The 24,640-nt window shown below is 44.6% G+C and overlaps 1 protein-coding gene across 2 annotated transcripts in view; it reads right to left on the bottom strand.

The window, feature by feature from the left end:
- MTTP (microsomal triglyceride transfer protein) overlaps window positions 1-22,390 on the bottom strand; it is a 49,568-nt gene extending 27,178 nt beyond the window's left edge. For both annotated transcript variants that reach the window (XM_006264499.4, XM_019488064.2), the window contains exons 1-7: window positions 22,233-22,390; window positions 15,685-15,872; window positions 14,371-14,514; window positions 11,215-11,322; window positions 8,698-8,814; window positions 3,631-3,770; window positions 1,252-1,402 (exon numbers count right to left, since the gene is read on the bottom strand). In XM_006264499.4, coding sequence (XP_006264561.3) covers window positions 1,252-1,402; window positions 3,631-3,770; window positions 8,698-8,814; window positions 11,215-11,322; window positions 14,371-14,514; window positions 15,685-15,872; window positions 22,233-22,293 — 909 coding nt within the window. In that variant the 5' untranslated portion in view covers window positions 22,294-22,390. The remainder of the gene's footprint in view (window positions 1-1,251; window positions 1,403-3,630; window positions 3,771-8,697; window positions 8,815-11,214; window positions 11,323-14,370; window positions 14,515-15,684; window positions 15,873-22,232) is intronic.
- Between the last annotated feature and the right edge of the window lie 2,250 nt (window positions 22,391-24,640).

Below are 24,640 nucleotides of genomic sequence, written 5' to 3'. Positions count from 1 at the left end.
TCTGGAACAAGGGAGCAAAAGGAAGGGGAGTGTGGGAGAAACATGGGGAAGGATCATACAGTGCAGAGGGAGCACAGGGAAAGGGACATGGAGCACAAGCAAAGGGCTTGTGGCGAATGCAGGGAAGAGGCATGGGGAGGATGCATGGAGAAAGGGTACATGGTGCTGCAGGGAGCACAGGGAAGGGACGCACAGAGGAGGGGGAGCATGGGGAACAGTGAGGGGAAAGTGGAGTGTGGATTGAGAAGAGCACATAGAAGGGGCAGGAGGAGTGCGGGAAAAGGGACATGGGGAGGGGGTACGTGGAGCCCCAACCCCAACTGGAGCTTGAGGCTGAAGCCAAAGCAGTCACTGCTGCCTGAGCTAGCTAGGTGCTTCATGTCCCCAGCAGACACAGCATGAGCTGCAAAGATGAGGGGGACAATTGGTAGGTGGGGGAAGGCACTGGAGGAAGACGGGTGGCAGGCAGGGAGCAGACATAGAGGGCAAGTGGCAAGGTGGGGGATATGAGGCAGGCTACCTGCCCTGCAGCTGCTGCTTCCCCTGCCACTACTTTCCCTGTAGCAGTGGTGGGAGGGATGAATTTAAGAGGACTTTCCAATAACTAGATTCTAGACATGATGGAAAATTAAATTAATAATTTTCCATGTCTACAAGGTAATAATTGAGGGGGTCAGCTTAAATTCAGGATCATTTTAGGTTTGAGTAAATATGGTTTTGATTAATATATCCATTGGCAAACATTATGACAACAGTATAAATGTTTAGGAATGAGAGTTAGTTAAAGGGTAGCTTTTACATTAAATTATGTTAATCTATAAACAAATACAATCTCAAAAAAAACAAAATTGTTGGGGGGGTAGGAGTTAAACTCCTCAAAAATAGGAAAGTGCCCATTTTAATTGGTAGAATTACACGGCATAACTTTATGGATTTACCTATAAGTTCTCAGAAATGTTGTTCTCTACTCTTAAGAGTGTGCGCTGTACATTGGAGGGAATGTGCTATATTTTCTGAGAGTAAAAAAAGTTTGATTTCATGTTAAATGCAAGTCTTAAGTCTGCCTCAATTGTTGGGCCACCGCAGCACCACTGTAATGCTCAAAAGTTCTTGAGAGATGCTGCATTTTATATTGGTATGTTGGGAATCTCTCAGATGCATGAAATTGCACAGAAATTTCTTTTTTTCAAACTTGCTTTACACACTTTTCTGAACTGCAGGTAAAGGAGTATAAACAGTATGTTTACTTACTGAGGGGCAGTTTTTGCACTCAGCCTTGATGGGCTCTGCTACTAGTGGAACAGCTACATAACTTGAGTCCAAAGTCTTGATAACGCTGGCAGCCTGCTTCCCAGCGATCTCTCTAGGGCCAGCTTCAATTGACTTCAGTTCCAGCTTCTGCCTGTGCATGTGCATATTGAAATCCACTGTTAAGGCTGCGAGCACTTTGAAATAACACCAGAATCATACAAAAGATGTTATTACACTTGCCTGAACCATAGCATGTAACTCTTGAGGAGTATGCCATCCTCATCTGAGTATTTACAGGATACTGCAAATGTTTCTCCATTTTAAAGTATAAGGAGGTTCTAACACTAGAGAGAATTGAAGGAAATCTACCATGTTTCTTCAAATATGACATGTTTAAATAAACAAATAAACACATATATATGGCGCATCTACATCAGACACTAACTGTGCAGTAGCCGAATAATACTGCGCAGTAATGCATCACAGCGTCAATAGTGCTAATATGCTACTGCGCAGTATTATTTGGTTACTATACAGTAGCATCACTAAAAAGGCTTTTGCCAGTGCTGCTGTGCAGTAACTAGTACTGTGCATTTATTTGGTACTTGATTATACAAGTACAGGCAACCCCCGCTTAACGTGGTTTCACTTAGAGCGATTTCATTATAGTGCTAATTTAAAATACCTACCTGGTTTCACTTAGCGCTGAGCACATTTTGTTGTAGCCCTCAGCACGGGCATGGGGAGGAGCAGTGGCGTCGGTGTCAGTGTTGAGGGAAGTGGTGAGTAGCAGCCAGCAGGAGCCCAGGGAGGGGTGGCAGGAGCCTGGGGTCGCTCTGGCACATGGTGCTAGAGCAGGTGGGGAGGAGCAGTAGCAGTAAGAAGTGGGGGCCGCAGTGTGAGCTTGGAGCCCAGGCTGCTGGGACCCAGGGTGGGGTGGCAGGAGCGCAGGGTCCTCTCTGGCACGTGGTGCTGGAGCAGCTAGCAGGCAGGGAGGAGCAGCGGCGGCAGCAAGAAGGGGCATGTGGGTGGCAGGAGCGTGGAGCCCAGGGCGGGTGGGTGGCAGGAGTGCAGGGCCCAGGCCGGCGGCACAGCAGGAGTACGGGGCCCAGAGTGGCAGAAGCGCAGGGCCCAAGCCAATGCAAGCCAAGCCCACAGAGCTCCCCCGCCCCCTGCAGCGATCTGTGCCAGTTGCCCTGGAAGGAGTTCCCACTGGGCAAAGCAGGGCATGGGTGGGTGAGTGGCCCCACTGTTTACCCCATGCCAGAGCCCTGCTGCCTTCTCACCATAAATCTCTGGGCAGGTGGGTCCCCCAATGCCAGCAGGAGTGCAGGGCCCAGCCTGGCAGGGCCCAGGGTGGGGCTGCAGGAGCGCGGGGTCTGGGTCAGCAGGTGGTGCGAAACCAATTATCTTTATTTACATTAAATCCAATGGGGAAATGGGTTTCACTTAGTGCTCAGTTTTTCCAGAACCAATTAAGAGCACTAAGCGGGGGTTGCCTATACCAAATAAATGTGTGGTAACCACTGTGCAGTAGCCTCTCTTGTAAACCCACCCATATATATAACTTTATTATATGAACATGCACATGCACATACACATATCTATAAAAATGTGTGTACATGTGCATGTGTATATAATAAAATGTATATATTTATATTTTATATTTATTTATAATTTCATATATATAATGTGGCCTGAGGAGTCATAGGATAATAGGCAAGTAGGACTGGAGGGGATCTCACAAGATAATCTAGTTAAGTCTGCTGCTCAAGGCAAGCTCATCCCTGCAAGATCATCCCTACCCAAGTGTCAGTCTAATTTGCTCTTGAAAACTTCCAAGGATGAGGTTCCACAACTTCTCTAGGTAGCCTGTCCAATGCTTGACCATCCTCATAATCAGAAAGTTCCTCCTAATCTCCAACCTAAATTTACGTAAAGTTAGTAAAAGCACAAAGCTTTTACACACACGATAGAGGTTGTAGCCATGTGAATGTGCCTTTTTTATGTTTATTTCTTAAATTTAAAAGTCAGAAAATGTGCAAACTTATTGAACAAGGAGATGCAATAATTAATAAATGTACAGGTAGACACAGATTCTGCCTGAAGAGCTTACGTGTTGGAGCCAGCAGCAGCCCCATTGTAGTGGTTCATTTTGCATGAGTAAAAGTTCATGTGGGTTTGTAGGAACAAGCCGTAATGTGAGACAACAAAAGTGCAATAACTAATAAGGTAAAATAATGAGGGAGGGAGAATGATCTAAATCATCGAGACTTGTACAGTATTATAGAGGACTTCTCTGCACCAAACCATGGTTTTGAATGAAATAGACATGTTAGCCTTTTCCCATTAGTAGTTGAATTTAACTTGTCAACTTACTTTGAAACTATTTTGGCATTGGTTGTTTGTCGGAAATTCAGAGACAAGACATGATTCTCCTCTGCCCACACAGATTTAATAAAACTGTCTTCTGTCACATAGATTGTAGCTGAGGTGGTTTTTGCACTGACATCTAAAATCTGGAAAAGAATGGAAAAGTTCTGATTGACAGATCTGGCAGTCCACACACTGCATCGGCAAAACTCAACATAGAACAAGCCCTGGTGATGGATGGTGGGGCTGGGCTTATGCAAAGGGTGTCCAGTCTTTTTGAATGTGGGGCCGGATCACAAACTTTTTATCACCCAGTGGGCCAGCAAGCCATATTCAAATATGTCACAGAAGTGTTATCAAATCAGGAAGTGATATCACGTGACCTCTGACACCAGTGAAGTTGCAGAGGTTGACATGGTGCTGGTTGACATGGCATGCATGCCTGGGTTGACATGGTGCTGCAGGAGCTGCTTGGCTACAACCCGGTTGACCTGGTGCTGCAGAAGCTGCGAGGCCAGGCCGGGGTTAACCTGGGGCCCACCCAGCCTGCCAGTGCCATGCCCGGGTTGACATGGTGCTGCAGGACCCGCCTGGGCAGAACCAGGTCAGCACCAGCAAGGAAAAGCAGCATGCAGCTGAAGCCAGCTTCCCATGTGCTGCTGGGGATGGGAGGAGGCCAGCCAGGTCTGCACCAGCCAGCAGAAGTGGCGGCGGAGCCGTGTGCCGCTCGGGACTGACCGGTGCAGGCTTGTCCCATCCAAGCAGCACACGGCTCCGCTGCTGCTTCTGCTGGCCGGTGCAGACTCAGCCGAGCTCCTCCCGTCCCCAGCAGCACATGAGAAGCAGCCCCCTCGGGGCCTCGTGCGTGGGCGGCTGGGCCTGGAGAGCCGCAGCACCTGGGGGGAGACTGGCCGGGGGAGCAGGTACCGCTTTGCTGTGGGGCAGGGCAGCAGGGCTGGCTTGAAGCAGGCGGATAAGGAGGCAGGCGTGGGCTGGCAGTGCCAGTGGCCACTGCTTGGCCTCCCACACAGGGCTGCTCCCCCAGGCCCCACAGGGGTAAGCAGCTCCCCTCCCCTCGCTGCCGGCTGGGGCCCATGGGCCAGCCCTGCCCACCTTGCCGCGGCCCTGCCACCGCCGCTGCAGCTCTGCACTTTGCCACCACCGCCCCGCACTCTGTGCTGCCACTGCCGCCAAGGCTCCACGGTCCATACTGCCGCAGCTTCACGCTCTGTGCCACCGCCACCACAGCTCTGCACTCCGCGGTGGTGGTGGCAGTGCAGCAGCGGCTCTGCGGTGGTGGTGGAGTGCGGTGGTGGTGGAATGCAGCAGCAGCTCTGCACTCCGTGCCACCACTGCCACTTCTGCCGCGGCTCCGCACTGCCGCCGCCGCGGCTCCGTGCCACTGCCACGGCTCCACACTCTGCGGTGGTGGTGGCTCCGCATTCCATGCCAGCTCCGCGCTTTGCAGTGGCGGCTCAGCACTCTGTGCCGCTGCCATGGCACCGTGCTGTGCGGCAGCGGTGCCGCCACCACCACGGGCAAGATAAAATGGCTTGGTGGGCCACATGGTGGCCCACGGGCCGTATGTTGGACAAGCCTGGCTTATGACCTGCTATAGTATTCTAAAACCAGGATCAGGACCCAGAATCTCCAGACTTCTAGGCAAGGGACAGAAATTACACATAAACAGTATAAACAATAGTAAAGCAGTTCAAATCTGTAACACAACAGAAGTTCAATGCACATAAACTGCTTTCAAAATGACTGAAACCAGTTTAAGATAAACCTGGATGGATGTTGTGTCAAACTTAGGGTGCAGACAGAAGTGCAGTTCCCAGCTGTAACTCAGAACATTTTCTGCAAAGTGTTCTGAGTTACAACATTATCCTGAGCCAAATAAAAGTTCATTGTTAGTTCCAGGGGGGAGGGGAATCTAGATGCCAGCTGGGAGCTTACAGCCAGGTTCCCATAGCAAGGGCCATGGCTGTCTGCCTGTGCTCACTGTTTTCAGAATGGGAGGGGGAGAAGGCAGCAGAGGGAGCTCATTCTTGGGGCTCCCCAGTCGGTGCTGAAGGATGGGGTGGGTGAATTGGAGCCCCCCCACCACCTTGGGGTGAAGGCCCCAGTACACCCGCGTCACCCTCCAGCAGGGGCTGAAAAAAACCCAGATCAAAATCCGCTCCACTCCCTTTCTCACCTCCCATTCTGAAAACAGTGACAGGCTGAGAGCTCTGCAGACACAGGTCACAGAAGACGCTATATTTTGAAACATCTTCATTTGATACCTCATGCAATGAGGGGTCAGATTCTCACACAATCTGCTATTTTTGAAGCTGTCTACAGTCATGCACTTGTGTTCGTTCACAGCTATAAACTGCTTTCTCTGGCTAGATCAGGCAAAAATTGTCACTTCTGTCTGCACACTTAACGGATTTAGGTTAAATTGGTTTATTGAATTTCTGTCCTAGATCCCCTCCAGATTCAAGTTAACTCACAGTCCCCCAGCATCCCCAGAATGCTTTGCACGTCCTTCATATGGTGGACAGGCAAGCCTTGGCCCAGTCTGTCTGCTGCTCTAGCTGAGCAGAGAGGCATGCTTAGTGCTTCCAACCTGGGCTACTCCAGGCACGTGACTTCATTTCCAGAATCAAAAATGAGTGTGTTTACTTGCTTATAGGTTCAATCTATGCATCTTTGTCTAACTTGTGAAGATTGAATTGGTTTAGCCACAGGCTTTTCTTTGACTATCTGTACTGAGCCCTAGTCTCCTCTCTTGTGTGAATTCCCTCTGTGACCATTAACCAGTTACTTCAAAATTCCTTGTTGGCAAACTGGATCATGTTTAACTGCTTCTAGTAATGACAGAGTTAGAGGGAAAAGGGGGCTAGAGGAAAGATTAAAGCTGAAAAGTCCCCCTAGTAATGTGAAGATGTAGCTTAAAAAAAAGTCAGCCAACAGGAAAAAAGCTTCCCCAGAAAATCACCGAGTAACACCTATGAGTGAGATTTATTCCTGTAAGTGCTTCAGGACCTATTCTAATATTGTCATATTCCCATATCCTGAACATATGGTGAAAGGCAAACCTACTCCACTACTGATCTTCTCTACTAAACTGTTTGTAGATAACTTGAAGTCTTTGTGCTAAACTTGAAAATTAGGAGCTTGACCATGAACCAGAAGCAGGTCAGCCTTTTATTTCTCTGATATCTGGATTTGGAAAGGATCAGTTGGACTCCCTGGTTAAGCTAGAGTGCCCTCAGCACACCTCTAATCTGCTCTTGACCACTTAAAAGGGCTGTTATGTTAGCTAGGGATCACTGGAGTGCAGCAGTGCTCCTCTCCTCTACATCTACAAGAAACCCGTGTCATGCCAGGGGGAACCTTAGTTGCATGACCAATAGGGGTGGGGAGCGTGAGGGCAGCTGTTTTGGTAGGCATGCCACAAAGGAAGCCCTATGCCTTCCCTGAGTGCCACTCCAGTCCCCCTCCCCTACCAGTGTTTTGCTCTTGTGCTCCCTGCCCTACCTGCCTCTGTGTTCCCTGCTTCTTCCCCAGTCTGCCATGTGCCACCCTAATGCAACTTTTGACACACATGCCATGGGTTGACTGCTCTAAGGTGCTTTCCTTGCCTGTCTTAAATTTAAATCACCAAAGTGATGCAGCAAAAGGTCCAAAATCAGAGGTCAGGCTTTGGTCTTTCATCTGGAGTTTGTCCTAAACAATGCCGTTAAATAGTTGGAGATGGGTTTACAATTATGACTAATGCTCAGAATGTATAAAAACGTTACCAACACAGAAAAAAACCACAGAGTAAATGAAACCACAAAGAAGAAAGGGCAACATTCTGCAAGTCTCCTGCAAGTAAAATAGTCTCTAAGCCTAAGTACAGATAGTCAAAAAGCCTGAGACTGAATTGATTCAGTCTTTGCAGGTTAGTCTAAGATGCACAGATTAAATTGAAACAGAAATGAACAGACATTTACCTTTGATTCAGGAAATGCAGCCACATGCCTGCAGTGGCTCAGGCCAGAAGCTGGGGGGGGGGGCACTAAAGTACAGCTCTCTGGCACATAGCCAGTATGAACTGTGTGTTCACTTCCTCTTCCTGCTGGCCCTGAGATCTCTGGGAGTTATAGTCCACAATCACAGCAGCAGGACTCTGCAGGGTTGCATATCACTTTTTTCCTGCTTCCAGGTGCCTCTGGGATTTGTGGTCCACAGTCACAGCCAGCAGTAAGCTTCAGCAAAGGGAAGGGTGTTTAATTCCCCATCCTAGCCCCAGCCTCCAGCCGGGGTTTGCCTGGGGGGGCAGCCCCCCCTTTCACACTGGGCTGCATCCCCAGCTGGGCTTGTCCCCTCCTACTCCCTTGTCAGCCAGCCCTCACTGCTCCAGCTAGGGAGCAGAGGGGCAAGGCCAGCCCGGCTCTCTGGAAAAGACAGCACAGCCCAGTCCAGGGCTGCAAAATTCTGGGTGCCAGGTTACTGCGATTTAACTTGAATCAGGAAGGGGTCTTGGACAAAAGTTTCATAAACTGGTTTGACCCAAATCAGTTAAGTCTGATACTGCATTCAACCAGGTTTATCTTAAACCAGTTTCAGCCATTTTGAAACATGTTTATGTGCACTGAGTTTCTGTTCTGTTACAGGTTTAAACCAGTTTCTGATCACTTAAACCAGTTTATGTGTAACTTCTGTCCCAAGCCTAAGAGTCAGGTCTTCAAGTAAATTCTCATGGTGCCTTTAACGTCCACTGAGCTAGGATAGGTAATGCAACTGGGAGATATACCTCTTGTTTTATATTTTTGGAGTAATACATATAGTATCGTGGGGTAACACAGTCTAGTAACAGTGTCTTCCTGTAGAGTATGTTTTCTACTCTTTGAGGAAAGGTATAATGAGAGCAACTCTTAGATGAGGTACAATAAATAATGTATATTAAAAAGCCTTCTGTTGTTCACCTCTGTCTATCAAAACATTTGGACAAACATCAAATAAAAGACTAGTGATGACTGACTTTTTAGATATCCGTCTGAAATCCTGCTACCTGTATTTTTTTAAGTAGCCATATTATACCTGGTGGTAGCTGGTAAATCCTGTCTTCTCTATTTCACAGGTGTCCACGGCTTTAATCTTAGTCACCTGATCCTGTCGAGCCTGGTAAGTAACATTGCATTTCCCAGAGACATCCACCTTAGAAAACAGGAAAAAAAGTATTTTGAATGTCACCCGTTTCTCTTTAGCTCTAATACTGTTTTTGACATTTGTTTCTCTCTTTTGCTTAGGTTACTAACAGACTTGTAGGATTCTGAAATGGCATATATATGTATGGGATACTGAAAAACATCCAAAGGAACAATTTCCTGAAAGACTCTATTAACTTGTAGGGCAAACTCCAAAGGTCATTGGCGTTCCCCCTTTTTGGTGCTTGTGTGAAAGGGTGAACTGCTTGACTTTCATTTGGAGTTGGTTATTTACTGTTTTGGAGATAAGGCAGCTGCTGGTTTTATCTTTATTTGTACACATTGTTTTAACTTAGAGTCTTGGATGGGCAAGGGTTATTTGTGCTGAGGCACATATGAAAATATAAAACAAAGAGAAGTGTAGAAACAATGGGGTGCCTATACAAGTAGTCCAACATGTTATAATTAGAAAGCGTCAGAGCAGACTTGATTAATCGAGTCTGCTCCACATTCTATATGAATGCAGTCGCTTTACCAGAGAGTCATGCATATAAGCCCCATGGGTTTAAAAATGGTTGCTGGGGCACTTCAACTAAAGCTCATTAAATGATCTTTAGTTAAAGTGTCTGGCAGCCATCTTTAAATGTTCAGGGGTTTAATGCATGTGATACTACAGCATTATCATTGAAGCGGCTCTTTGGGAAACACTCCAATTACACCCGCACCCCTCCAAGCACGTGTATAAGCACCCAATGGACTCAAATGGCACTGTGCTGGCTTGTGCATGTGTGTATGTGGGCAAGACTCTGGCACTGTCTGTGTTCAAAATGGCATGAATGTAGCTCAGCTGATTCTTAGCCAGAACAGCAGCTCCCTGCTACAACTCACAGCACTTTGCAGGAAGCACTACAAGTTTCAATGATCCCCCAGACCCAAAAGAAGTTCCCTGATGGATCTGGGAGTTGAGGATTCCAGTTGCTTGCTGGGAGCCTGCTGCCTTGTCTCTGTAGCAACACCGCTCCCCCATCCCAGCCAGGACACTGTTTTCAGAATGGGAGGGGGGAAGGGAGCAGAGGGAGCTCATTCCTGGGGTTCCCTAGCTGGCACTGAAGGGTGGGGTGAGTGGATTGGAGCCCCCCACCTCAGGGGGTCTCTAATCCACCCACCCCACCCCTGAGTGCCAGCTGAAAAAACCCCAGACCAAACTCCCACCGCTCCCTTTTCCCTTTCCATTTTGAAAACAGTGACAGCCTGGGAGCTCCACAGACACAAGTAACAGACTGGGCTCTTTTCTGAAACATGTTCATCTGAACCCTCTGCAGCTGTGCACTTTTGTTTGGTCACAGCTGTAGACTACGTTCTGGGGCCAGATCAGGCAAAAATTGTCACTTCTATCTGCACTCTAAAGCAGGGGTTTTCAACCTTTTTTTAATAAGTGTACCCCTGGCGGCCAGACCTGGAGCAGGGGGGGAGGGGACAGGGCAGCACCTGGACAGAGAGCAGAGTGGGGAAAGGAGGTGGCACGCAGAGCAGCGGCAGCACAGGGTGGTGGATGGTGGTGGTGGCCATCATGTGTGAGCTCTCCTAACCTCCCCTGCCAGTGTCTGGCCAGGCGGCGCCTGTGCATCCTGCAGAGGGGTGCCACTGCCATCGCCCCCACCTCAGCCCTGTTCCTGGGAGGCAGTGGCAGTGCTCAGTCTCTGCCTGCCCGTGCATACCCCCTAGGGCCTTCCCAAGTACCCCCAGGGGTCTACATACCCCCGGTTGACAACCCCTACTTTAAAGTATCAAAAACATTCTAACTTGTGGTCTTTCTATATTCTTTGCAACAAAAAACAATTGCTGTATTATTTTTCCCTAATCAAAAAACAAGTGAAAGCTCAGAGCTGTTTTTTCCAAGGGGTGACTTGAGTCAGATGAAAGGTTTCTTGAGTCTAATGAGAATCACTGGTGTAGCTAAACATATTATTTTAAACAGATGTAGTTAAACCACCACTAATGTTGTATGTAACCTCTTAATTTTATTTAAAATTATCTTAACAATTCAGTATAGTTTTGTCAAGAATCAACTGAATCAGAATAACTTAACATATCAGTATAACATCACTTAAGTTAATTTAGCTTAGTAAAGAGTCAAATTTGTAAGGGAGTTTTAAATCAAGGAAAGGTTTTCTACACAAAGATTGCAGATAAGGTTAAACTGGTGCAACTTGGAACATAGACAAAGACTGTCAGCAAAAGCTCTCCAGATAAACCTCTCAGCCACAAGGTCAAATGTGAACAAAGGACCAGCCTCTGCCATGGTCTTCACTACTTTTGAAATCAGTGGTAGTCATGCATGCATTCTAGGACACCAGTGTCCCTGCCTATAAATTTGATTACCAGTATTTTGCTGGAGGCAGTACCATACCTCACGGACAGCACCTGAATGCAGCTGCATCTGAAACAAGCTAGCCAGACCTCTCTTGAGATTTTGAATTACTGAAGGTTCATTTCGATATGAGTAGAAGTTTTTAACCTGTGGGGAAAAAAGCAAACATATCATAAACCTGTAGCTGGTTTTCAGAGAAGCTGTATGTAATATCCCTTGCAAATTGTCTTCTAGTTTCCAGGGTTCAGCTAAAAAAACAGCTTTGTGCCTATTATCAGACCTGATCCTGTATCCTCCCATAAGCAAAATGCCACTGACTACATGATCCCGTCCATAACACAAGAGGATAATGATGTCTTGAGCTCTGGCAATAGCTAACTAAAGCCTTGCTTTAATGAATATCCTTCCTGTGCACTAATGAAAGACAACCTAGAAGGGAAATGGGAAACTAAATATATCATCAGAAGTGGATCAAATTAAAGAACTATTCTTTATGAAGATGAGGGTTAAAATGCCTTGTGGCTTTACATGTCATAGTATTTATTCCCTCCATACTCCATTCTGTTATACATCCACTAGATACTGTACTTTAACTACAGGTCACAATAAGGCAGAATTAATCATAGGGAAGTCAGAGTAGGAGAGATTGTTATAACGTGTCAGGAATGCTGCAACCTTTGAACCACCATGGAGCCTTTTTCTGGGAACAAAAGACTTTGCACCTCCAGTCTTCATTCAAGGAGCTGTAAAACTGTACTTTTCCCTAGATACTGTAAATGTAATCAGTATGTTATCTCTGTGGTAGCCTTGCAGCATTGGAATAGGTATGAGTGAGGAGGCACTATCATTGTGACAGGGAATAAAGCAGCATGCAGGTTGGTAATGGTAATGCAGGTTGGTAATTCCACACACTGTATGAAAAAACATCCTTAATACTATATCTCAATGGTATCTGCCAACACATTGGCAAAATATTGGGCACAGATGTACTTAAACTGTGTTATGTTGATACTTTAATCTTAGTTTGGGGATGTGTACAGCTGAGAGCCAGTGCTGTCCTGTTTCTTTTTATGCATAGTTAATATGATGACAGGGCTCGGTTTGAAATGTCTTGAGCAGGCATCTGTAACTGGGTGTGCCAGACTGACAGCCAGTGTGTGTGGCTGGTCCCTATTTACAGCTTTAGGTATCCTATTGAGACAGATGGTCACACCCTTTACTCAACTGTATTGGAGAGTAAAAGGGTGTGACTCCTATCTCTCTTCCTTTCCCAGTGCTGCATACAGCTTCCCCACATATTTTCCCCTGATGAGCACTGCTTAAAGTGTCCCTGGCTGCAGATTGGAGAGAAGGGACTGCTCACTTGATACTTTCTACAGTAAGAAAGTGGTTGGGGAGAGAATGGCAAGGAAGGAAGTGATGGTAGCCCTGGCTCTGCCCTCCCTGCTCATTGGCCAGGGGAGCTGAATAGGCACACATGGGAAATTAAGTTGTTCCACAGAAATGGAGGAGGAGTACTCCTCAGTGGCATTCTGAAAATATCTGTACCACTCAGTTATGCTACCAAGCAGCACTGTACTTCAATATACCACATCTCACACATAGTACCTTCTATACCGAAAGTAGCATGGCTGGCTTAATGCTCGAAGCTTATTAGGTCAAGGCCACCATAGGGCTTACACAACTTCCAGTTTGGGGGTTGGTGTGCAAGGAGTGGGTGTGGTGGTTTTCAGTATGGTGCTGCCAGGTGCTGAAAGTGCACAGTACAGTCATGCACTCTTGGTTGTACTTTGTCCTCTGGGTGCTTCTGTGGCAGTGGAGCTACCCTATAAGTAGGACAGATTGTAAAAGGATGATCCAGGTCTGGGCAAGGGGGAAGGGAAATGTGAGGCATGTTCACTCACGCGTTTCTTGGTTTCGGGATTTTTTCCCCCTGATTCCTGGTGAAATTTAATGGTTATAGAAACCGAACAAAAGATTTTAGTTTTTTCCCACATCAAGATAAATTTTCTAATTCTTTTGGTAACCAATGGAGATGGTAGGTGCTAATGTAAAGCCAACAAAGAGAATAGTTGTCTGAGAGAGCAAGAGATAGAGTTTGGTTGGCTCCAATAACAGGTGTAGAGTCATACAGAAGAAGCTATGCACAATGCAAAAAAGTATGCCTCATTGGTCCTACCCAGGAACTTTGAATATTGTTGCATGTTACACTTAGCACATGCTAACTGGACTTATAACACATAACACAAGCATTCGAGCAGTGAAGCATGTGCTAAGTGCCATTGTAGTATAATAAAATTAGGCCTTTTCCAGTGAGGAGTATTTCCCGATCATCTTACCTATTATGTGATGATTGGACTGCTCCATGGAGGTAATATGATCAGGGGGCTCCAGTGTGGTGGTGGGGGGGGGAGCCCAGCAAAGCCATATATTGGGCTTCCAGCCTCCCTATCACACTGGAGCCTTGAACTAGCAAGGCTCCAGTGTGGCTGGGTTGGGGCAGTGGGAGCCTGACAGACAGCTTTGTTGGGCTCCCTTCCCTGTTCCCTGCAACTATACCAGAGCCTTGCTAGTTCAAGTCTCCAGTATTAGTAAGGAGACTGAGAGCCTGACAAACAGTTTTGTCAGACTCCCTTACCCACCACATCAGGACCTTGCCAATTCAAGCCTCTGGTGCAGTAGGGGGCCTGTAAGCAACACTGGCATGACATGGGAGCCAGTCCCAGCCCCTGCACCACACTGGTGCTGGTTTTAGGCTCTGGTGTAGTTATTACAATCTATATGTAGACTGTAGTGTGCAGTAATGTGTGACTTCTCAGAAAACTTTCTAAGTCACATTAATGCGTACTATGATCTAAATACGAAGCATGCTAAGTGTAACGTGTAACTATACCCTTTGTTACATAGTCTGGAATGCATTATTTTGGCACATTTCCTAATGAACTGTTTACCTAAATACAGCTGTAGCAGATTCCCTTAACACAAGAAAACAGGGGCTGAGGAGGCTCTATATGTCCTCCCCACAGGGAACCCAAGTAAGGACAAATCAGTCATGCCCTAAATAAGTGTATTTTTTGTGGAAAAATAAGACAACTCTAAACAGATAATGAATCGTCAAACTTTGAAGCCTACAAGAAATTACTTGATTTAGGTTTCCTCAAGGAATATGGATGAACTTTAAAGACAAGGCCTTACCTTTCCACGGAGCAGCTGAAGAACTATTGGCCTTTGTAAAGCTGCCAGATAATCTTTTCCAATGATATTCTCTGTGTTTTTTCTTTTAAAAATGTCTTTGGCTGCTGGACGTTCATTCACATTTTCAACTTTAATATCTCTGATCTAGAAAAGTAAAAGGAAAGTAAATGAACATAGGGAGCAATCTGGCATTGGATGGACAAAATCACCTAGTTTCTTTTATATGAACCAATTTGAATGGTTGGGAAAGATAGGACCCAGGACACAGCTTTAGGCCTGACAGGACCCACCACTGGGAGAACTGCTTAGTTTTATTCTCATTGGAGCCTCTGAAGACTGAGCGAATTTGAAAAGTTTGGCTGATTTATTTGGGTGCCTACATGGAAGCTGTTAGTTGCTGAGTTCTTTTGTAATTCTGGTCTGTGATGTTGCAGTCCTGTCCTGGTGAAGTTATAGTCTCTCACCCACAGCTCAACTGAGGCAACTATTTTTAGCTGGTGAAACTCAGGTAAAATGGCAGACCTCACTGGTGTGTGAAACTCTCATTTTCTATAATGAAGCGCACACCAACGGGAAACATTTCTCAGGCTCTATCTTCCTATCCAACAAATTAAACAGAACTTGCTAAAATATATTTGTTGGTGTCATCTGGGGACTTTCAATATTGGTCATACATAAATAACTGTTAAGTAAAGCTGCTAGATCTTCTTAACAGACAGATCTTGGAAAAAGAATAAGAATTGGTCTACTGCGCATTAAGTGTTGCGTGTCGACATGCCTGCAATGGAAGACATATCATGGATTCAAAAATAGCAAGGGACTACTTAAATCAGTGGAGGCCAGCCTTTTTAGCAGGTGTGCTGAAGATTAGCCCCACACCCTCCCCAAGTGCTGCTTCAATCCCCTTCCCCTGATGGATGTGCTCTCCACTTTCTGTTCCCTCCCCTGTGCTCCCTGCCTGATTTGCCACTTTGCTTTCTTCTTCCCTCTCTATCTGCCACTGTGCAGTCTGCCCCATCCTCAAGCTACCCTATGCCACAGACAGAGGCTGCCCATGCCCCTCGTAGCCCCATGCTGCAGGTTGGCCACCCTGACTTGGATCGCCTTTTTCGCCTATAGAAAACAGAGGCACTTAACACTGCCTTAGATTTCTAGAGCTTCCCAGAGCCCAACCATCATTTCAAACATTTTGTTGTAGCACACTTTTGGTAAACACTCTCTCTACCATGTGTGTCACACAGTGGAGTTAGACAGCTGTGTAAAACGTTTTAAGTAATTTGTCTGATTATGTGCTTTAGCTTAAAAAATGCTTACTGTAATTTTGATCAACTGATCATCATCATTGTTGGGGTTTCTCCATACCAAGTTGACATCCACACCAGACAAAATACGGTAGCCTGCGCTATCCTGCAGTGATGCTTTTACCCTATCGATAAACACTTCAGTCGAATAGGTGAATTTGTATAACTTGTCATTATTTAATCTTGGTCCAGTAGTGTGCCCTGTTTGGCAAGAGGGAGACAAGAAATGTATATGGCATCATTTTAGAAATCACCACAAACCCAAATAATCTGTCCTTTTCTCCAAGAGCCATGCAAATTCAGTTTAGAATGACTAGGGCTTTTCTATCTAACAAACTATTTGAGAACAGATATTGAAGCATACAGACCCATTGATTTTGATGGAGCTAGTTTTGTACAAAAGGTAACAAGGATCTGACCTTAGTCTTTAGGACTAGAATGCCCTTAACCCATTTTGATTGTACCCAGAGATAGAACAAGAAATGCTTGAGGCCAGACTTTGCCCTTTGGATGTAGTAAAAAAATAATGCAAAGTGAATTGCGAATCCAAAGATTTCTCAATCTGTAAAACGGCAAACGGAAAGGTGCAAAGTACCCTGCTCTCCCACAGGAGAGAGTGTGGGGCACTTGCAATATCATATCCCTCACATCCAGCATGGCTTGGAATATAATACACACCTTGTTTTTGAAAGGCAGAATGAAGAAAAAAAGATCTTTCCAGAGTTGTGGCTGTATAGAGCAGAGACAGAGTCTAAAGATCAGCTGACTCACTCTCCCTTTCCTGCTTAACTAAAGCTGAAAACCTAGATACTACTGAAGACTGGTGTCCATGGGTGGATTGGTAACTTTGGGCTAAAAGAGCTAAAGTCTCCAGGGCTGTGAAATAGGAAAAAAAAAGACCAGGAACTAGCAGACATAAAATTGCTTTAAGATGTTCCAATAATCAAGCCAACCTTTCAAGTCAGTTAAAAAGGAGACATGGTCATTAACACCTGTAGAGTGAAGAACAATGAGCTATTAAGTCAACTGACTCCCTGAGATGCCTGGATAATAACATGGAGCACAAATCAAAGCAGGATGTTTCTGTTCTGGACTAAAAATCAGTTTCCCCATTTAATCCACACACCCTAATTTTGGGAGGCTGATGGGGGGGGTGGGGGAAGTGCATGTTGTAGGTAAGAAAATACAATATATTAGGAAGCTCTCCACACCTTCATTCAGCATCTTCTCTTTGGTCACTGTACTTAGAACTTCCTCCAAGTGAAGTCACAAAAAAAAGCAATGAAGAGGTGAAAACTTTGTTTTCAGTTGAGAGCATTAAACCCATTTTCTTCAAATAAAATAAATATTTCTTGGAGTTCTAACTCACTGTTATTACATTTATACAATACATTTTAAAAGACACAAAACCCTGTATCATAGATCCATGTTTCAAGCTTGGGCACTTACATTAGAGTCTCCACTCTGATCTGCAGTGACAAAAATGGGACCCATTACTCACGAAGAGTGAAGTCCCTCTTTTGCAAATGTAGGTGAAAGCAGTAGTAGGGAAAAGGCCAGGCATTTCCCTCCACCTATGCTCTATTCCATGCCCATTCCTCCTCTGTTCTCAAGTACAACCCTATATACAGATCACACATCGCACCACAGTGCCATTGTTCAGGGCTCCTCACAGCCTCAGGAGAAGCTAGATTTTCCCCCTATGGCCTGGATGTGTTGTTGATTCTGTGTGGTGCTATCATTGACTTTTATGTTGTGTTTGCCCCTTAAATTGTATGAAAAGAGGTTTGTTGCTAAAGGAACTCTGTAATTTCTAATATAATAAAGGGCTTGGTCGGTCTGTCTGTCTATAACACTCTTGGAGCACTGATTGGTTACTGAAACAACCAATCAGAATGCTCCAAGAGTGTTCCAGGCAGGAGGCAGTGGTGGTGGCGCAGCGCCATGACAGAGGGGACAGAGCGGGCAGGGCAGGGTGTTGGCCAACGGGGGCAGAGGGGACGGCGGGGCAAGCTTCCTGCCCCCTGTTCCTGGGAGGCGGTGGCAGAGCTCAGTCCCCGCACCCTCCCCCCCCCCCGTCATTCCTGATGGGCATTTGGCTAGTTTATACATAAATGTCCTTTACTGTGTTTATAAGGTTTTTCCCCTCTCCTGTTGCTGGCTGTAAAGTACTTTTCCACAAGAGAGAATTAACTCGGTCACAAAACAGTTGGAAGGAACGGAGATGGTGAAACTAACTATACACAAATTGCTATCAAATCCACAGGATTTCACTGGAAAAACTGAGATTTTTTTGTCCGCCCACAATCTGTTTTTAGTTTTGTAGTGCTCTTAATGCTGTTTGTAACTATAGTGGGCTAACTCCATTCTATCTAGACATTAACGGATGCAGAAACAAACCCTTACTGCAGAAGCTTCATTCAAAACTGTACAGCAGAGTTAAGCCAGAAAACATAATGCTGTCTTTGACAGGAGGAATGAATCTGTCTCTCTGCATGCCATGGTTTCCCATTTGATTTGATTCTGCTAAATAAATATTTCAGTTAACTGGGTCATGGAAAAATGCAAGGTATTTGTTTATCCAATTGGCAGGTATTAACAAAATGTAAAATCTTATTTTTATTAAAAACACATTTGAGATCCATCACAATAGCATGGATTTTTTTAAGAACTGAAGTGTTCATAAATAATAAAAATCTCTCAAGACACTGTCCTAGTTTTTGGGCATATGTTTTCAAATGGGGTAAGGAGCAAGATTTATTTGGAAATATCATTTATTGGATCAACTTTATTGTTCATAGAGATTTTTATACAAGATTTTGGGCACAAAATATTCCTCCTCAGATCGTTGCACTTCAGGACTACTTCAGGTGTGGTGGCCAATAGTATGCTAAGATAGCAGTATGCCTCAGTTGTTTTGACTCCTATGTGGGAAACTGCAACCACAAAGAGTCAGCTGGTGTAAACTATTTTAGTTCCATAGACATTCAGTAGAACTTGATGGATTTGCATCAGTTCAGGATCTTGCCATTCCTGGGAAGTGGACTGTTTGTTCAGGTCAAGAGAACTAGTGCCATAATAGAGCTGAAGTTTAGAGCTGTGATCTCTTTTCCTTGCTAAAGTAATAATGCTGGTTAGCACTCACTGAAATCTTTAACAAATAGAGGGTCTGCTCCTAGAAAACGTGTGACTGCTACCTGTAAAATGCACTCTCCACTCTATTGACTTGGCAACTGAATTTGGCCTCATTGGGAGATGAAAGGCTCACCTTCTTGTGAACCTGCCAACACCTTTCAAGAACAGACCCCAGTTCCTTGAAGTAAATGCTTGCTGAAGTTTTGTTTCTCATTTTAAGCACGCTGTATTTCAGCACAACCTGTGCTTTGAATTATTTATTATGTAGTTATGTAGTATCAAGTGAAATTGCAGTACTGTAATATGTCACATTCTTTCTATAGCCCTTCTTGCAATATTCATGCAACCTAAAAAGAGACAGAAAGGGCAAGGAGAGCACGTGCATGGAAAACAATTAAGGTGATGATGGACATGTCTTATTGGCTACATTGATTCTTTTTTTATGTTAAATTTAATTGACTTCTTTTTCCATTCTTTCTCCACTATTAAACCCATAGTTATTTTTTTCTACAGTAATTCTCAGTTAATATACCCTTCATGTGTTTCCCTTTCAATATTTCTTCCCCTCTTCATATAAAAGCAGTTAGCTCATGCAGGAAATTGATAAATGGATTATTTGGGGGGCTACTTTCTTGTGAATATCATGGAGGAAATGAGGTGGGTAGGAGGGACATAAATATGAAGAGGATAGTAACTTTGTATAGCCCCTCAAAAAAGATATCTCATGTGTAGGAAGGTAGCATAGAAGAGAGATTGTTTTCAAGGAAACGGGTAAACTGGCTTACAAAGCTGACATCATCAAGGGAGAAAGGGATTGTGGTGGGAGATGTGTTAAGAGCCTAGGGAGGATAAGTAGGGAACAGGGCAGAATTTTGAAGGCAAGCACAAGAAGTAAAGGCAAACTTATTGCAAATGTATTGCAATAGAAAAGAGAGAGCCACCAAAGGAGATTAAAGGCTGTATGTTTGTAGAGAGCTTGATGCTACAAACAGAACCATTACTGAAAATACCTTTAATAAATACACATCATTTCCTTCACAAGGAAAATTACAGAGCTGTTTAAGGAGGAATATTTCTATTATTTGTGAGAGAGTATGTGTGTTTTGTTAAACACTGGTATTATGCTGCCCTTAGGAACTCTGGTCTATGTATCCTACACAATGAGTTGGGATTTTTTTAACCCCTTATCCTTGTTTCATTGCTGTGAGGGGCAAAACTCCTACTGGCTTAAGGAGCAGAAGGATGGGACACCCAGATTTAATTCTGCCATACTGTCCTAGAGTCAGAAATGCCTGCATGAACTATGTAGTATTCAAGGTGGAGTGCATAACACATACTTTGACTAGTAATGTTAAGTGTCTGTCATTAGGGGTAAGATGCCAATTCTATAATTAAATTGTGATACTGTATAATACAGAAGGTTAAGCTGTATGAGTAGAGACAGCTGTCAAGTCCCGTGCCTTTTATTAATACATTTGGCATGCACAACGTGTGTCTATAACCACTAGCTGGCTCTAAGGCCATAAATTACATTTGCCAGTTCTGGTGACATTGGGTAGCTTTAAAAACCAAAACCCATGTTTGCTTGAAAATATTTTAAGATGCAACTACAACAAGAAATGTAATATGTGCAATTAGCTGATTGATTAAATATAAAGAATACTACTTAAGTATTTTTTGACTGGATTGAGACACAAACATATCCCAATCCCAGCTCTGCCACTAACTATATTGTTTGGCCTTGGACAAGTTGCTTAATTTCTAAGTCTTGTTCCCCCATCTCTACAATCCAGATAATGAGACCTAACAGGGCTCTTTTGAAGATATATTAATCAGTTATTGTTGATGTACTGCACTAGAGATGTATAATGCTATTTTTTTTTGTATATCAAGGAACAATTTTGCTAAATTAATTTTACATTGAATCTAGAAACAGCAGATACCAGAATTTTGACATTTTGACATAAGTAGCTATAGGATAAGAACGTTATTGGCAGTCCAGTTAAATTCAGCTACTCATAGAGGGGCTGTATACCACTACACTTTACAACTCCTTTGGGGGAAGGTGGGCCCAGTAGATGACCAGAAGGAACATAGCTCCCCCAAAACTGAGGGAGTTGGGCTCCATTTTAGTTCCAGCTATGCTAGTATAAAAAGGAGCAACAGGGTTCAGGTGGCAGTGAGAGGGGGGAGACACTACTGGTCTGTGCTTAAACAGATCCAGTGGCTCAGATCTTCTACTCAAGGGACAGAAAGGGACAGCAACTGTTAACCCATCCCACAGACTGCCCCACAGTCTAGCCCAAGATTGGAGGGATGACACACACACCTTTACAGTCTCATCCAGGACACCTTCGTTAAACTGCATGAATGAAGGTTTGTCTGGGTTTTAGGAATGGCATGTTCAGTGCACTGACTGGTGCTGCAGAATACTCTTAGTTCCTTTTCACTCAAAATGCAAACTGATTTGGTTTACAACTTTTACAAATTTAGCCCATCTTTTACAAACAGTGGCAAAGTAGGCACACACAGCCTTTGTGGAAGGACAGTTTCCCCTGTTCCTTGACCTGACAGCATGACCCTGAAGAGTCTAGTCCCCATGTGTGGATTTTGTACCCTTGACCTTGTGCAGGATACCTGCACAAAGCCCTTTTATTTAGAGCAAATGTGGGTGTCCAGAACTTCATTCTTAGAGCAGATCCATAGTTTCATATTTGTTAGGGGCTGAAAGGGACCTTATAGATCATCAGGTCCAGCCCCCCTGCACTTGGGCAGGAAAGACCGCTGGGATCAGATGACCCCAGCAAGATGGGCATCAGGACGCTTTTTGAAGATTGCCAAGGTGGATGACTGCACCACCATCCAGCTCCCAGAAAAGCTAAGGGGGGGGGGGGGGGTCTTTTTCATTACTTTAATGGGAACTGGATCGAATGCATAGAGACTGATTTTCAAAGTACAGAGTCATCTGGCTCCAATCCACCAAAGCACTTCAACAAGTATGTAAATAGTTTCTTTGATGTCAGTGGTAGAGCAAAGAAGGGAACCCAGGTTTCCTGATCACTTTGCTTTTTCCACAAATTCTGCTGCAATAATCATTGCACTAGGGGATGGGCTCCAAGGCACGTGTTGACAGCCCAGAAGTCATAAATGTAAGGCCATAGCAGAAGGGCTTATGGTGCAGCCCTGTCAAATTCCAACGAATCAGCAAATTCTGTTAAATACCTTGTCACAAGGACACAGAAAGGAAAAGAAGGATCATTACACTTATTTAAGCTGCATAGTTATTATTATTTAGTGCATGCAATTAAAAACCATGTTGCAGGAGAAACACTTGACATAAGGGCTTCCTTTCTATTGTAAAAATATATAAGCATACATTCACCAATATTATCACCAAAAGATTAATCAAACATGGCATAGACCTACCTTTAACAGAGGCTGAGTATGTGGAAATGATGCAGAGGAAAAGCACAGTTAGAAGAATCATGCTCTACTCTCCTTAGTGACCGAAATTGGGAATGTTAGAGCTGCCCAGGAGAGAACTCCTTAAACTGGACGGAAGTGGCAGAGAGCACCTCTGAATCTGCAACACTGTTTATCTAGATGTAGTAAAGGTCAGACTCCAAATTCCACACTCAGGTACTAAGTTCATTGAAGCTCCCGCAGTTAATTATTAAGGACTGGGGTAATTGGTGTCTTTTATCCATTTTATTGTTCAGCCCAGCTTTCATTTTTTGGGTTTTTTTAAATATTAATCTAATGTAGCCAGGCTCCTGAATGGGGCCCAATCCAGTTCCAAAAGGAATCGATGGGAATTTCTCCCACTGCCTTTAATGGGGGTTGTTTTGACCCCATTTTGTAAGGGAGAAGAGTCTGCTACCCTCTTCACACTGCCTGGTAATCTAAGTATCCCCATCAGCTTCCTGAGGACTGCTGACAGAGTCAGGTACTGATAGTGTAAGTACAAGACACTCTGAGGACTTCACTGGAAGCAGATATAGTCTACATTTACATCTGCCTCTGAACAAAAACACTAGCATTTTACCACACACAAATTTGGACAAAATGTTGATTGCTAATTAGAGTATTTGAGCAAGAAGGTTCTATTATATTTCCGTTTCAGGTAGACATTAGCCTGTCATTAGAATGAGAGAAGCTGGAGATAGAAAGGTCTATTTGGCTGTTCACATTGTTCCCCTGCCAGTGAGGACTGTTCTCTAATTTGAATTTTCCAGTGTTTTATCAAATCTAGCTTTAAATGTCTTAAACACCTTTGGGAAACTTTTCCACAGTCTAAAAAATAGTTCCCCACTGTATGCACTGTACAAATGTGAACTGTCCCTGTTCTCAGATGCATTCCATCATGTCTCATTACTAAATGTCCTGGTACTGCCCTAAATGTTGCCACTCCTTCCTTGAGGATAAATCTCCCTCAGCCTTGTGCCAAGTCCGAGTTTCTCAGGGGTGATGAACAGAATCCTCCCCACCCCCCAACTTGGTAATGAAGTGGCAGCACTCCTCAGCCACCAAGCCAGTCTCAGAGCTAGAGGAGCTTCTACAAGACTTTCATCCCTACGGTGCAATGAGACACGTTTCTAAAGGGTCTGTGTAAATGAGATATGCCACCCTCCCTCCACATCCAAGCCCTCCCTCTGCTGTGCCAGGGAATGTTAGAAGCCCTTCTGGAACAAAGTTCCCTGGCACACAATGAGTATCCACCCTTCTGAAAGGTCTCCAAATCATCAGTGAAATGGTGCTGGTTTCTGTGTTGTGTCCGAGTGTTCTGCAGCTGCAGAGGAGGAGGAACAATTTCTCCTCAAATGTTTATATAGTGATATACCTGTCGGCAATTACTATCTCCTCTCCCTGCCCTTGAGGTTTTTATTGAAGAAGAAACTGGGGAAAATTCACCTTCCCATCAAGCCATGTTCTATAAACAGCTGTGGCTAATATTATATGCTAATATATTGTGACATTTTCCCTTATTCCACTGCTCTGGGGCCTTTTGTGTGCCTGCCTCCTTTTCAAGAGTGTCTTTAACAAATCATTGCTCCTAGGCTGTATTTAAATCATAGTGAGAAAGCTAGTGAATTATTTCTATTGCCAAGTGTTGTGTAATAATAAAGAGCTGCAAACTCACCAGGTCTTCACCTTGTGATGCTATAAATGCCTTCTCCACCTTGTCCATTCTGGGTTCATCTACATGTGAATTCATGAGATACAATAAATTCCAGCACTTATTATACCAGAGTTTATTGTTCCTGGGACCACAGCACATTGAGCCAGGGCACGGCAGGGCAGCCCTGGCTGGCAGGGGCCTGGGGAATCAGCCTGCCAGCCTGGGGCTACTCTGAGCTGGTTCAGTGTGCTGTGGAGGGGCTGGCTGGGTCATGAGGGTGCTCCAGTGCAGGGCTAGCCAGCAAGCAGCCTCCACACTGAAGCACTCATTCTCCAGCCAGCCCTGTTATCATCTACACGTGTGTTGCTGCATGCTAAATAATGTTGCTGCAGGATAGTACTTATACTAACCTATGGCAGAGTTAATTAGTTTACTGTGGCCTAATAGTGTTGCTTGTGTAAATGCTGAGATGTTACTGTGGAGCTAATTAGGCAGGTCCACAGTAAATGTCTCATGTAGATGTGCCCTATGACACAGTAAGAGAGAATCCATTGTGCTCATAACAGGGAGCTAAATTGGGTGGATTGGGGATGGGACCAAGGAGCAGGATGTAATAGGTCTATGGGTGGATCTAAAATATTGAAAAGGGGGTTGCAGATGGTATGGTACATCAACAGGGATCCAGGTTTTGTGTTTCCCATGGAAAAATGCAATT

Source organism: Alligator mississippiensis, chromosome 2, assembly GCF_030867095.1.
Source record: "Alligator mississippiensis isolate rAllMis1 chromosome 2, rAllMis1, whole genome shotgun sequence".
NCBI lineage: Eukaryota > Metazoa > Chordata > Crocodylia > Alligatoridae > Alligator > Alligator mississippiensis.
The sequence above is the reverse complement of the archived record's forward strand: the minus strand, read 5'-3'. Positions and strand labels throughout refer to the sequence as shown.